The following is a 14,941-nucleotide window of genomic DNA, read 5'->3' on the forward strand; positions in this document are numbered from 1 at the left end:
TTTAGACATAGGAAGGGGAAAAGCTCCCTGTTTCCAACTGCTGGGGGAAGGAAGTTTAACCAACTCTCTGAGACGGAGCGGTTCCCTGGAGCGTGGGGAGGGAAGGGTTGGCCGGGTTTAGAGACACCCCGCAGGGTTTTTTTGCAGGAGGGGAGGCATCTCCCCCCGCTCCAGCGGCCACCAGTCCCCGACGGGACCGGGCTCAACCTGCGGCTGCAAACCGGCAGCGGGGGCGCGAAGCCCCGCGGAGGGGCGCGGACCGTAGGAGCTGGCTCTAACCCTGGGCTCGGCAAAAGAAGAGAGAAACCCGTGCCCCCCCCTTCCCTCCAAACACCCCCCCCCGGTCCTTTCCCTCCCCCGCCAAACACTTGCATCCCGAAAAGCCGCGGCCCTTCGCGTCTGCGGCCCCAGCCCCCCCCCCACCCCATTTTACCCAGCAGGGGTAGGGTGGGGGGTACTGGGAGGGCCCCAGCAGCGATAGGAAAAGGCAAGTTTGCGGTGCCGGCCGGGAGGTTGGAGGCTGTGGCAGCCCCGGAGGGGTAACGGGGGAGCCCCCCCGGCACGTCGAGGGTAGGTGGCGAGACGACGGGGAGGTGACAGCGGTGACAACCCACGTCCTTCAAGGCGGCCGAGTCCCTCGGTCCCTCGCAGAGGAGTCCTTTGTCTCCCGCTGCACCTTCCACCCCCGCTCCGAGGGGAAAAGGGGAAGAAGAAGGAAGGGAAAAAAAAAAAAAAAAAAAAAAATCCCTTCCTCTAATCACTGCTGTTAATGACGAGAAGGGCAACGGCTCGTTTTGGTCCTTTCCCACCCCCTCCCCATGCGTTTCTTTCGGTCCCCGCTGAAGTGGATGGAAGTTTTGACAATCTACAAGCCACTACCACCCCCCCCCCCCCGCCTCCCACCCCCCCACTCGGGGGCGAGGGCTGGGGGTCTTCTGTGCCCCTCGGCATACATGTTGATTTGCGGGATTATTTATTGCTAATATTCCAAGAACTGTCGCAATGCCTCTGATAATTGTCCCTGAGTGTCAATCGGTCGGCAGGGCATGAGGAGGAGAAAGGGCGGGGTGGGGGGGGGGGAAAGCGAGATCGCTGCGGGTCTTTTTTTTTTTTTTCTTTTTTTTTTTTAAACTAAAGATTCTGCTGGGAAGGACTGCTAGGAGCCTTTTGACTTTCAGCAAAGTTGTGTGTGTGTGGCGTTTGTGGGTTGCTATAGATAGACTGCGTTTATTTATTTATTTATTTATACCCTCCCTTTTTTTTTTTTTTTTTTTTTAGTGGTAAATTGCTACAAGTCGGCTGGCTGCAACACCCCCCCCCCCCTTTTCCTCTCACGGCCACTCTCGTTTGTTCCCGACTCCAACGCCGACAAGGGGGACTCAATGTTAAAGGTGGAAAAAAAAAAACACAACAAAAAAAACCCCCCAGCAACACAGTTGTTTTTGTTAAAAGGGGACACACTAAGGCTGCGAAACAGCAAAACCCCAATGTTGGACAGCTGTAAAATCGTGTAGACAGGTTGTCATACAGCAGTGGGGGCTTTTTTTTTTTTTTTTTTTTTTTTCCTGAAAGGAGCCCATTGCTAAAACATTAAATCCACACACACGGCACGGCAGCTGCGCGGACGTACCGCACAAGCGCACACGCAAAAAAAAGTGGCCCGGGCTGGGCTGCGCACCACGTGCTGCACCGAGGGGGGCGGGCGTGGGGTGGGTGGGTGGGTGGGGGGGGCGTGGGAGGCGGCGCTTGCAGCTCAAGTGGGTGCCAATCAAAACATCAACTTCAAATTGTATCTGAAAGATCAGCCTAGGACCTAAGGGCAGACACATCAGTTGGAGCTCAATTGTTGATCAGATCACATCTAAGGGATTTAGGAGCACAGAAGAGCCGAGATTTGAGGAAAGGCACCCCACTGAATCCTTCCACACTCCTCCTCCTCCATACCTAGGTTGCAATATATCTCTGACAGAAAGAAATCAGAACGAAAAAAGAAAATTACCGGCTCGAGTTCTGGTCTCTCGCCCTGCCTGACTCCAGTAAAGAGAGAGGGGGGGAAGGAAAAAGACAGAAAGAGAGACAGAAAGAAAGAAAGAAAGAGAGATCCAGAGAAGCCCGGGTTTGTTCCGCTCCCCTCCCCGGCTATTCAGGCTCCCTCCTCCCCCTTCTTTTTTTTTTTTTTAATAATTCCTTCCCCCCTCCCCCCCCAGCATTTTTTTTTTTTTTTTTTTTTTTTTTTTTTATATTTCTGCCGCTTCTACCGCCGCCGCCAGTGCCGCCTCCTCCTCCGCCGCTGTGCCCTCGCCCCGGAGATGTCCTTCCCCCAGCTGGGTTACCCGCAGTATCTCAGCGCCAGCCAGGCTGTGTACGGAAGCGACCGGCCCGGGGTACTGGCCGCAGCCGCCGCAGCAGCAGCAGCAGCCGCAGCCGCTTCGGGGCGGCCGGCGGGGACCGAATTGGGCAGCGGTTCGGCCGCTGTCACCTCGGTGCTGGGCATGTACGCCGGTCCCTACAGCGCCCCCAACTACAGCGCCTTCCTGCCCTACACCGCCGACCTCGGCCTCTTCTCCCAAATGGTGAGTGAGCTCCGAGATGCCTTACAACCCCCCCCTCCCACGACCACCAACCACCCCCGCCTCAACCCACCCCGGGCCCGCGGGTGGAGGCCGCCGAACCGCTTGATGGCCGGGGAACTGGGGGGGGGGGGGGGGGGGAGCGTGTGTGTCTGTGGGTCGGAGAGGGAGAGATGAGGGGTCGGGGGGGCCGACGGGCTCCGTCTGCCCCCATCCCGTCGCTCCAGCCGGGCAAAACTCGGCTCCGAGTTTTTGGGGTTTTTTTTCTTCTTGGCGGTGAAAAGGCTGAGCAGGGCTGCTGCCTCCGTGTTGTCGGCTTTCCCTAGCAACTCGGCTTCTTCCCCCCCCCACCTTGTTGTTATTGGTGTTGTTGTTGACGGGTGATACTCTCGGTCCTGTTGTTTCGATCGGCTTTCCAGCGCTCTCCTCTTCCCCCCCCCCCTCCCCCGGTCCTTTTCTTTGCCGCCGAGCTATAACCAGGTTCCGTCCGAAAGGCCAAAGTGCAGCGTCGGGAGTGGGTACGCCCGTTTATTTCGCGACCTTTTCCTTCGAGCCTTAAAAATGGCCCGTTCCCCTCCCTGAACTTTTCCTACTCCGATGATGGCGAGTGTGGTAGATCGGATTTGCATCAAGCGAAGGAGGGCATCTACATCCCATTACATGCACGGGAGCAGAAAGGCGTATTGGCGTTAACTCTAAAACAAATTGCCGCCACCCAGATTGTCCTCGGATCTCTTTTTGCCTTTTCTTTAGAACGCAATAGTTAAAAAGTGAAACAGCTTGTTTGTTTGTTTTCTTTTTTAACTATCTGGTTTTATCTCTGGTGTCGTTCAAACGGTTTCGTTGCTAGTATCTCCAAATTTCTCGGCGGCGGTACGCATAGGTTCCACTTAGTTTCTGAATGCCCCTCTTTTCTCTCCCCCCCGAAACATAAAAGTGTGAATATTTATAACCGGGTGCACGCGAGGCGTAACTTGCGAGGGTTTTTAATACCTAGATGTCGGCAAGTAGGGAGATACGCTGTCGAACAAGGGGCAGCATCTGAAAACAGATCATTTGGTGCTGCAAACATTTCCTGCGAAGGCACTTCTAACAGCATGCGTTTCCTACTTTTTTTAACCTTGATTTTGGAAAAGCAGTAAAAGTTGAGACGGCAGCAATGAGTGATTTACAAGTGGCTTCTTCAAAAGAATTCCCAGCAGAGATTACACAAAAAAATATCATTTCAGCAACAATAACAAAAGACAGCGGAATAAAGGGAGTGCAGAAAGCCTACTCTGTAACACATTACAAAAATTACATCGGGCTTCTCTTTGTGTGTAAGCTTTGCCTCTGAAATTAAAATACACGGTCCTTTTTAACTGCTTGACAAAGTTAGGTTAGTTTCTTCGCGGACATTTTTGAAGAGGTTCGTTTTTAAGGCTGACACAAATTTCGCAAGAGTAATACTAAGTATGTCTTTCTGGACTGGAAAAAAAGCGAGGCTGTAGTAGGAGCAAGAAAAAAAGAAAACGGCTTCGAATGTTAGCTCTTTAGGAACAGTTCCCTTTCCTCCTTGCAAAGTATCCTGGCATTTTACTAGAGTGATTTACCATGACGGCGATATTTTGAAATAAATTCTAAAACGCAGAGACTTTGTAAATCAAGGGCTAAAATATTAAGTTAATATCTGGACAATTTGCGGTAATAATGAGGCCTAATGAGGTTGCTAGAAAGATAAAATGTTATTTACCAAAACACCTGATGGGATAATTTGACTTGCTGTGTTTTACTACTGATGATAAAAAGAATATTGATTGCGAATAAATCACCGCCTCTAAACGCTTGTAAACAATTTGTGTTTGCTCTGCCCACATCAAAGTAAAACTTATGAGATAAAGTGTCTGCCTATCCATATTCTACTATGCGTGGATCAGTTTCCATTCCAGAGTTTAAAGGCTCTTCCAACAGTTAGAAGTTAATGTTTTACACCAGAATCTTCGCGTATGATTTGGGGGGGCGAAGGCGGGGGCGGGGGGGATTGGCTTGTGTGTGGAAAATCTCTTACATTGTAAGTGTCTTCGTAGTGAAGTTGTGCATTCATCTCCCCGGTCTCGTCTCACGCCAACTCCTTTTAAAGGCAGATCTGGGGCCGAAGAAGAATGCTCTGCATGCATTTGTAGTATCCTCCGGGATATTTTGCAGAGAAACGCGACGCTGCGCGCAGGCATGAGTTTGTAACTGAGGTGTAGTACCTGCTTTCTCTGCCTGAGAATTTCGAGGGCACAGCAAATCGTCTCGCCGAGGCGAAGTTGCTGCCTTTCCATCCTTTGGTTTGATTTGGTTTGCGGCGAAAATACGCATAACGCCTGGCGGACCCCAGCTTAGCCCCTCTCTTTTCCCTTCCCTGCAAGAAGGGGGGGATCGTTTGGGAATACCTCTGTCTGATCTAAACGTGAAGAGCCTGGAGCGGGGAGGGCCGAATTTGCCTGCGAAGACCCTTTGCACGGCTCAAAGGCGTCTTCTGGCTCCCGGAGTAGCCTATTCAGGTCTGTTAGAGACGCTAACGAGATAATTGATGTGCTTTTTCCTCTCCGCTTGTCTGAATGTGTTGCAGGGCTCCCAGTACGAGCTGAAAGATAATCCGGGTGTCCACCCTGCTACCTTTGCTGCCCACACCGCCCCCGGCTATTATCCCTACGGACAGTTCCAGTACGGGGACCCGGGGCGGCCCAAAAACGCCACCCGGGAGAGCACCAGCACCCTCAAGGCCTGGCTCAACGAGCACCGCAAGAACCCCTACCCCACCAAGGGCGAGAAGATCATGCTGGCCATCATCACCAAGATGACCCTGACCCAGGTCTCCACCTGGTTCGCCAACGCCCGCCGCCGGCTCAAGAAGGAGAACAAGGTCACCTGGGGCTCCAGGAGTAAGGACCAAGAAGACGCGAATCTCTTCGGGAGTGACAATGAGGGGGACCCCGAGAAGAACGAAGACGACGAGGAAATCGACCTGGAGAGCATAGACATCGACAAGATCGACGAGAACGATGGGGAGCAGAGCAACGAGGAAGAGGAGGAGAAGCCCGAGCTCCTGAGACAAAGCAGCGAAGAGGAGCACTTGGAGAAGGAGAAGGATTTGGCACTGTCGGGCTCCGAAGGGCTGAAACCCAAAGACGCGCTGGCCATGGTGAAGGAGGCCTCTGACAACAGCACGCGAATCATCAGTCCCGGGGGACAGAACAATTTACAGATGCCATCTCACAGCAAACCCAAGATTTGGTCTTTGGCAGAGACGGCGACCAGTCCCGACGGTGCCCTGAAATCCTCTCCCCCTCCGCCCCCTCCTCCCCAGGTTAATCACACTTCCCCACAGATCCAGCATCCCGCTTTTCTCCCTAGCCATGGACTCTACACGTGCCAGATTGGCAAATTTCACAACTGGACAAATGGGGCTTTCCTCACTCAAAGTTCCCTGCTAAATGTGAGGTCCTTTTTGGGAGTAAATCACCACCACGCTGCTCATCATAATCACCACCTCCAGGCCCAGCAACAACCTTCTGTTTTAACAGCAACCCTGGGAGCCCTAAGCAGTGAAAAACCTTCAGAGAGGACCAGTCCCAAACACATAGGTAATGAATGCACCAGGCAGCCACTCCTCCCTCCACCCCCAACACACGCACATGAACTTCTCCTTGAGGAATGGTGTCAGATTCAGCCCTGGTGTAACTGATTGCTTTTAACGGAGTTACAGTTTACCCTAGCGTTGGGGTTTTTTTTTTTTCCTCTTTTTTTTTTTTTTCTCCTGGAGCATGTTGATTGCATACATTAAGCCCACTTCATGTGGGCTATTACATTCTCAGCCTATACGCCCATCAAATAAGATGAGAATGTAGGAAAAGCGCTGTGAAACATAGTGAGTTTTGCTTCCCTTCCCTCCTTCCTGACCCTCATCTCCCAATAATTTCTATGACAGTCAAAAATGTGGCAAGAAAAGCTTGCGTACTCTTTAAATACTGAAAGTAGGGAACAGTGCTCTACACACAAACACGTATATACCTACACACGTCTGAACAAGAGGGTGAGAGGGAGGTGTGTTCTCTGCACACTGTCCAGATTTTTATTGTTGCTATTCTAAAATGGTTCTCCTGTTTTTGTTGTTTGTTTTTTTTTTTCTCCTTCTGTCTTCTTCTAGAAAGAGAAAATGTACCAAGAACTGAATCCCCACCTCAGCCGCTAAAATCGCCCTTCCAGCCTGTCCGTGACAAGTGAGTTTGTTTGTTTGTTTTCACTGCAGGAATGTTACTTATGTGAAACAGAGTGTTTGAATAATAAAGACTAATTATAACACCTAATCATCACCATAATAATACATACAGACAACAAGAACAACACAGAAGTTGCTGTAATCTTTTCAAAGTTAGGCTAAATTGCAATTGTACATAGCCAGCCTGTAACTTTTCTGAAACTTAACAGACCTCAAAGATCTTGTGTTAATTACACCAGTGACAATGATTTCTGTGCAATTAACTAATACTAGGATGCTATAGCAATAGACAGGCAATTATAGGAAAGGATTCTCTCTCTTTTTATTTTTTTTTTCTGAAAGATTGTTACGTCTTTTTTTTTTTTTCCCTTCCTCCCTTCCCCCCTGCAGCTCTTTGGCTCAGCAAGAGGGAACACCGAGAATTTTAACAGCTCTCCCTTCCGCTTGATTAAATGGTTTGGTGAAAAAAATATTACAGAGACTGGTATTAAGGACAGAAAAGAAAAAAAAAAAAGGAAACGATATAAACGACTCCCATCAATCTCTTTTTGCAATAAGGTGGTGCAAATCCATAAAAGCGATTACACAAATCTGTAGATGGATCCCCTTCTTCATTGTACCATTTCAGATCGTGTTATTCTAACCATTCTTGGATTATTTGTTTGGTAAATGTTTCCCATGTGTTTGTGTTTTTTCTGTATATAGAGTGATTTCAGATTGTAAATAGCGCGTCAGCAAAACTTGTCTAAATCATATATTTTTGTCTAATAAACTAAATGAAATTATGAGCTCTCTTCAGGTATGTATTCTGTTGCTGCAGATCTTATACGTATATTACAAATCTATTCAAACATTTATAACTTGTTTTCTAAAAAGTCAAGTCTTTTTGCCTTTGGGTAGGTGAAACTTAAAATACCAAATCCGAGCTTCTAATGACTCTTGTAGCTATTTTATCGAAAACAAGCTGCGGGCTTCCCTTTTCAGACACGTAGAGTTAAGAAGCTGAGTGAAGTTGGTTCTTGCCTGGTAAAATTAAAGATATTTTTTCAATTGTGATGAATCAGACGTGTCCTGTAGGATCCATTTTCCGAACATAAATTGATCTGACTTCCACTTACATTATAAAATACTTTCTTGAAAATGAAAGGGACAAGTTTCCTCACAGTTACCTAGTGTGTAACTCTGCTGTCCGACCCCGTTCCTAAATTGGATCAAGAGCTTTAATGCTTTGGTATACATTCCGACCGAAGCCGAAAAACCCAATAGATTAGGAAATAGAATTATTTGTAATGATTTACGCTTTAAATAAACACAGAGGAAATATGACCGTGAAAGATTTTTCCCTGGGAGAGTAAGCACAGTCTTAGCAGAAAAAAAGAAAAGGAAAGAAAGAAAGAAAGAAAAAAAAAGATGGCAGCTCTTGCACTTCCCAGAAGAAAGTTCTGCGATTCCGATCTGTTGGTTAAAAAGAGACTGAAAGAGACAATCTATCGGTTTATAAAGGCATTAATCTTCCAAAGACGGTCCGTTAAAATGTGTAATATTTTGAGTGTTTACTTCTTTTTTCTCCTAAATGAGAACACTAAATGAGCATTGAGGTGCTAATAAGATACCAGATGGTTGTTGATGGTGGAAAATGGAAAGAAGCAGCTGGGAAAGTCATTAAGAAATAATGTGGTGACGCCCTATCCAAACTGAACCAACCTCAGACCAGGACTTGTCGGAAACAAGATGAGATTTTCAAATAAAATATTAATAAAATTCTTGTCAGAGGTCAGAATATTGATCTTGATTTAGCTGCAAAATCATCGCAAGCAAAGAGGGGGCTCGGTAAACTATCGCTTAGGGATCTGTTGACAAAGCAGCGGAGGCGGTAGGCTTCTACTTTTTTTGCGTTTTTTCAGATGGATCAGAGAAACAGATCGGACGAAACAGATTTTGTGCGGGGTATGTGAAGGGCTGTCTCTGAAAATAGACGCATTTTGACATCCTGGGGTTCCCAGCGTAGCATCAATTAGTTCGCTTTCTGGCTTTTAGCTGTTTTGTTTTTCCTAAATCCCAGGCAGTCCCGCGTGGGTAACGGTTCCAACAAAAGAGTATATTACAGTTTTAACCGAACCATAGTAACTTGGCTTGCAGGGAGGACGAGGGAGAGGGAAGAGGTTTTGGAAAAAAAATAATAATAAGGGGGGGGGGAGAGAAAAAAGACTTCACGCCTGTAACGCCGAACGGCGCGTCAGGTCAGCGCTGGTGTAAACCTGACGGAATTGCTTTCTCTCTCCTACCAATTCACAAAAAAAAGTAGCTGCTGCCCCTCGCCCCCTCCCTCAGCCCCGGTTCCCAAATTCCTCGCTGGCGGCACAGCCGGCCCCGAGCAACCCGTCGACCACCCCCCCCCCCCCGTCTCCCTTCCATGAGGGGAGATGGCGCGTAGGAAGGGCTCAGCGATGCTCTGCGAGGCGGAGCGAAGGTGCCAAATTGGCTGGGGAGGAGAGGGGATTTTTAATTGCGGAGAGCGAAGGAGCGTGAGCGGGGGTCTCGGTGCCTGCGGGGGTCTGCGCCCGCTCGGAACCGCTCGGCTCCGCTCGGAACCGCTCGGCTCCGTTCGGAGCCGAGCGGTTCCGAGCGCAGCCGAGCGGTTCCGAGCGGGCTGGGCTTTGGGCAGGCTCGCAGCGCCCTCTGTGGGCTGCGGGCGGCGCCGTCCCCTCGCCCGGCGGCGGCAGCCGGAGGTGCCCGGCCCCCTCGGCTCGGCTCCGTTCGGAACCGCTCGGCTCGGCTCGGCTCGGCTCGGCTCCGTTCGGAACCGCTCGGCTCCGCTCGGCTCGGCAGGGAAGGGAAGCGGGGGGGAGGCTGCCCGCCTTTAATCCACCCAGAAAGCCGGCAACATCCTCCGGAGTGTGCTTCCAGTTTTGATTATCCTCCGGAGAGTGATAATTCCCAATAGTTATCTGCTTGGCAGTTTTCCGCCTTTGGAAGCCTCAGCATCTCGAGAGCAGACTCTGCTGCAGAACTTGTTTTTTTTTTTTTTTCTTTTTTTTTTCCCCATCTGCTTGTTTGATTTTTCCAACCCTCCCGGGGTCCGTGGGCTGCGTGCTCGGACGGAGGGTGCTTGAGCCGCTTCCAAAGTTTCTGGACGGGAGAATAAGCGGCTTTTTCCCCCCCCAATCCCCCCCCCACCTTAGAAAAGGGAATGCCGAAAAGTAGTGAGGGCAGCTGCAGCGCCGAGCTGAGAAACGTCCGTGTTGGTCAAGTGAGAAAAACTCTCGCGTGGGTGCGTGCCTAAAGCGGCCCGGCGGTCCCCGGGGGCTGCTGCCTTTAGCCTAGGTGTCACCTGGAGGAGGAGAGGTAATTGCGTTTGTTTAATTACCGCAGGGAGCCCTCGGAGGTGGCACACCCACGCTGCGGGACCGTGGAGCGGAGTGGGGCACACACCGCCCCCCCCCCATTCCGCCGGGAACCCCCCACGCCGGTTTTGGGAAGGGGGGGGGGTTGCTCCACATTCCCTAGGTTTCGCTTGTCACGTGCGAGGAATGATCGTTGACGTCACCCTGGCAGGAAAATAATTTGTAGTTTTTTCTGTCATATTTTCCGTTTTCATCGAGATCCACCCTGGCAGATGTAGACCAGCAAATACCAGAGCGCAGGGAGAATAATAAAGGAGAAGCTTAAGCTAAACGATTCGCCTTAATTGGGAATGCTTCGAGCTGATAAGAGTAAATTGGAAAGTCCTAGTTTCCTACATTTTTCTTTTTTTTTTTAAAGCGATGACGGTACCAGAATCTGATAAATAAAGTCAATAGGAAAATTTACATAGAATCAGATGGGAGCTACATGGAGCAATACTTCTTTTAGAACAACAACCGAGCACCAAGATACATTTTCGTGCTCTTTAAGAGGGTGGCAGAAAACATTTTTCAAACGTGTTTGCATAATCCTCCATCCTCCTCCAGTAAAAATTGTCTCCCTGTCTTGTTTCAGTTATTATTTACTTAGCATTAACAGAAGAATGGCAGAAATCTGTGAAGAAAGCACACTGAAAAGTTGATATAATCTCGAGTTCAGCGAACTCCGAAACTAGCAGTTGCCAGAACGCACTAAAAGCAAACGGCAGCTTTACGGGGATTTGGCTTTGTCACAGGGACGTAGTTATGAAACGTGCTCATTGGTATGCGTGCCTCATTTTTTTATTCTTTTTCTATTTTATTCTGAAAAAGAAGTCTATTTTTAACCGGGGGAAAAAAAGAAAAACCAAAAAAACAACCCACAAACAAGCCAGGAGAAAGGGAAAGAGAAAATTAGGACGGTGCATGTGCTTAAAGCGGCTGGTTCCCGTGATCGCTCTCCTTCCCGTCATCCCTTTTTGCTGCTCCGGTTGAGTTTTTGACGCGCTGCCTCCCCAACTTGTACAGTTGTACCCCCCCTCCGCCGCCGCCGGGTCCCGCAGCAGCCCCCATGGTGGGGCTCCTTACATCTCCCCGTAACTTTCATTGTGTGACCGTGTTTTCCTCTCGACCCCCCGCCCCAACCACCCCCCAACCCCATCCTTTTTTTTTTTTTTTTTTTTCATGGGCGCCGATCAATTATTCACAAGCGCATTTATCTCCCCTGCAATATGGAGAATTCATATTCATATCTCTGTTTTAGTGGCCTGACACTGATTAATGTAATATGCACCGCGGCTCCGAGCGCAGCCCCGCTCTATGAATCATGCGCTATAAAGTTTCAATCGTCCTTGTAGATGAGACTATTACAAAGAGCGCAGAGCGGCGGGGGCGGGGAGGCCGGGGTTGGGGGGGACACACGGCAGGAGGAGATGGCTCCTCGCCGCTACCGGCCACCGGCCCCGCGTTAAACGTGTTGAAAGAACCAGGCGGCTTCCCCACCCCGGCCAGCCCCGCTCCTTGGGGAAGGGTCCGCCGCGGCCTTGCCTCCTTCCCCGACACCCTCGGTTGGGCTGAGGCGGGAAAGGGCCGTGGTGGCTGGGGATGCCTCGCCTCAGAGGTGAGGCGGGCTGCCCAGTGCCCGCCGTGGCGGGTGGGCATCCCCAAGATGGGGAAGGGGTCTGAGGGGGAAGGGGCTGAAGCTGACCCAGGCTGGGCCCCGTCTGGCCTACAGGGCCCAGCTCGCCCCAGGGCGTCATGGCGGAGGCCGGCTGGGGAGGGAAGGTGTTAAAGGAAGTCTCCGTCGCCTGGCTAGTTCCAGTGTCGTCAGGGGATTTTTATAATTTTTGGGGTTTTTTTTTAAATTTTTTTTTTTAAATTCCCAAATGCCCTGAAAAGGCGAGGCGTAAAGAATGGCCCCGGGGCTGGCGGGAGGCACGCAAGCAGCGCAGGGGAAGGGCCGACGAGGAAGAAGCGCCCTGCGAAATGGAGCCTCAAAACATGGGCCCCGCTGCTCATCCTCCTTCCCCCTTGCCCCAGGGCTCGGTTTCGGGGCTGAGGCGACCACCGCCTGGCGTCCGAGCCCCGCGTCCAACGCTGCCCGCCTCCCTTCAGGCCTGCCGGCAGACGGAGGGAGGGGAGACCCCGCCAGGCCCCGAAACCCGCCATGGGTCGGGCGGCCGCGGTTGTAAACCGGCTGGGGCAGGTCGCAGCCTGCCTGTGGGAAGCGGGAGGCAGCCATGAGGGACCGCCGGTCCCCCCCTTCTGCTGGGAAGGGCCTGCGGCCGCCGCCGGCTCCATAGGGGCTGCGGTGAGGAGGGACGTGGGGCCTGATTCCCGGCTCCGAGCTGCCAAGTTTTACGTTTCAGCAGTAAATCTTACCTGGGACTAACAAATCAAGTAAAACGCTGGAACATGTAATAAACGTGGCCCGCGTGGCGTGTTTTTGCAGTGAAAAGTTGCAGGAACGGCTCCTGGCGAGGTTGGTGTTCCCCATTGTGCGGTGCCCCCATGCAGTGCCGTTCATAGCTTGCCCGTAAAACCAGCCATGTGGACAGGAATCGCTGGAAGTACCAGGAGGCTGAAAACCCCATAGAAATAGGTATTCAAAATTTAAGACTTCGAAAATATGAGCTCTTAAAACTAAACAATGTACTTCTGTGAGGAATTAATTTACTCAAGTCCCGTCACCGTTATTAATATTAGTTTTGGCTTCTCTTTTGTGCATGTGAAGAGAATACGTGCATGGGCGTTTGTAAAAAAAGTGGAAAAAAATACACCTTTTATCTGTTTTTACTTACTTTAATTAGCATTACAGACATCCTTCATGTCTGATAGGCAAACTTGTTTCCCAGCGTGTTCCTCGGGAGTCGAGCTAATGCAAAAATGCAAACGCGGGGCACACACCAAGTCCTGGTAGTGCCTCTCCTGAGAGAATAGAAAGCGCCGGTGTAAACTCCGTGCAGAATTAAAGGCGAGTTTAAAAAGTAACATTTATTTTTATTCCAGATTTATGGCTGACCCGTAGATAATTAAAGGTTTTATTTTGAGCTGTTGGCCCCACACAATACATTGTCCTTTGTTGCTGCACAAGTAGCGCTTTCCCTGCGCTGCCTACGGTTCAAAAACAATGAAGCAATCCATTTATTTTGTTGGTCAATTGTAGCACAAAGTGAGGTGGTCAGTGTGGAAAGTTTATCACTGTCTTGTCCCTTTGGAGGAGGCAGAGCATTCACACACCCTCTGCCCCAGTACACAAATGTCAGTCTTTTTGCAGGCTGCTGTTTTCCTTTTGAAGATGCCGATGGTGTCTCTGATCCACTAATCCATTTATCCAGTTTCATGAGTGCATTGGCTGAATACGCTCACAATAGCCTTGCCCAGCTGGAAACAAGAAGTCAGTGAGTGCAGCCGGCACACCCACCGATGCCTGACACCACTCTCGGATGAGGCTCGAGTGCTTGTCTCAAAAAAAAAAAGACCCCCATCCCAACCCAAAACAAACCCCCCGGAGCCCCCAACCTGCCGTGATGTGCCCAATGCTCTGATCCTCCCCTCCCTGAGAACAGAAGTATTTTTAGCATCATCTATAGCATGCTACGGGACTGCATTATTTTCATGAGATTCGGCTGCGTCAACGAGGGTTGAAGCACGCTGGAGGAAAAAAAAATGCCTCCGGGACTCTGCAAACAAGTGCGCATTAAAGAAACTGGTCAGTTGCTGCCAAGGGGGAGGGGGCACGGGAGAGGCAGCGGGCAACGGGCTTCCATTTGTGTTCAGTGCTGTGCCGTTACTTGCCAGCTTTTTATTACATTTTAAATGTATGTTTAATTACCAGTGTTATTGGTAATAACAGAATGTTTGAAAATATTAAATACATTTGTGAGCTTGTGCGAAAAAGAAGTTAAAAGGTGTTCGGTGCACAGAATGTTAAAAAGATCTCACAATGAAGTGATTAACATTTTTATGAATAAAATTAATCACGCATTAACTCTGCAGCTCAATACATCTGAATGCCAAATGTTGCACAGCAGCCCTTTCCCCTAAACCCAAGAATTTTGGATGCAGTATTGACCCACATCAAACACTCGTCTATTAGTAATGGCAGTGTAGTTATGAGAAGATATTTTAATAATGTACATTTACATTTGAGGCAAGCAAATAAAAGGGAGAAAATAAATCGGGGGTATTTTGTCAGCATTTGTGAGGACTGGTAGTCACATAAAATACATTAGGAAGCAGTCAATAGGGGCAACTGTTTGGAGAAAAAAGAAGTTTATGTGGCGCTCACAGAGGCAAACAGCAAAGTCACCGTAGTAAACAGATTCCAGTAGATTGCGCTGAGCTCTCCTTGGCTCTTAGTAGTGCACTTATTGTTCTGGGCAAAGCTTATTAGGTTTTAAGATGGGAGCTTACCATTATTAAAATATCCACTGTGTCAGATAATAAAATGTGATCTCTCTCTCTTTCTCTCTCTCTCTTCCTCTGTGTGTGTGTGTGTGTATGTGCGCGCACGTGCGTGTGTGTGTTTTCTAATCTCTTGCCACTGTGGTTTTGGGATTATTCCAGCAGGCTGTACAAAGAGAAGCAAAGGCATCTGAAGTGTCACTCTACAGCTGTGGCAAAGTAACAGAATTTCCATTTTGTTGATGCTCCCAGCACATGTGTGCAGCAGAAGGTGATATCAAAGGAGCCGTTCTTCCTCAGTTCTGCACATTATTTTTCACTGCTGTGGCGAATCTCTC

The 14,941-nt window shown here is 49.7% G+C and overlaps 1 protein-coding gene and 1 long non-coding RNA gene across 2 annotated transcripts; one reads left to right on the plus strand and one right to left on the minus strand.

Moving 5' to 3' along the window:
- The first annotated feature begins 2,223 nt into the window (after positions 1-2,223).
- On the plus strand, positions 2,224-7,601 carry IRX1 (iroquois homeobox 1). The gene is made up of 4 exons (XM_069778770.1): positions 2,224-2,573; positions 5,167-6,181; positions 6,745-6,817; positions 7,207-7,601. The coding sequence occupies exons 1-4, from the start codon at positions 2,310-2,312 to the stop codon at positions 7,262-7,264; spliced, it is 1,410 nt and encodes a 469-aa protein (XP_069634871.1). The 5' UTR covers positions 2,224-2,309; the 3' UTR covers positions 7,265-7,601.
- Positions 7,602-9,662: 2,061 nt separating this feature from the next.
- Positions 9,663-14,704, minus strand: LOC138684562 (uncharacterized). Its single transcript, XR_011323811.1, has 4 exons — positions 14,613-14,704; positions 12,998-13,580; positions 12,579-12,777; positions 9,663-10,147 (listed from the first exon to the last, which is right to left on the minus strand). It is a non-coding gene; the product is annotated as an uncharacterized lncRNA (long non-coding RNA).
- Between the last annotated feature and the right edge of the window lie 237 nt (positions 14,705-14,941).

Source organism: Haliaeetus albicilla, chromosome 3, assembly GCF_947461875.1.
Source record: "Haliaeetus albicilla chromosome 3, bHalAlb1.1, whole genome shotgun sequence".
NCBI lineage: Eukaryota > Metazoa > Chordata > Aves > Accipitriformes > Accipitridae > Haliaeetus > Haliaeetus albicilla.

Bases quoted from the DNA above. Each gene is read 5' to 3' on its own strand.
- IRX1 (XM_069778770.1), top strand. From the start codon at position 2,310: ATGTCCTTCCCCCAGCTGGGTTACCCGCAGTATCTCAGCGCCAGCCAG. The intron at 2,574-5,166 runs GTGAGTGAGCTC...AATGTGTTGCAG, and splicing joins TCGGCCTCTTCTCCCAAATG to GGCTCCCAGTACGAGCTGAA. The intron at 6,182-6,744 runs GTAATGAATGCA...GTCTTCTTCTAG, and splicing joins GACCAGTCCCAAACACATAG to AAAGAGAAAATGTACCAAGA.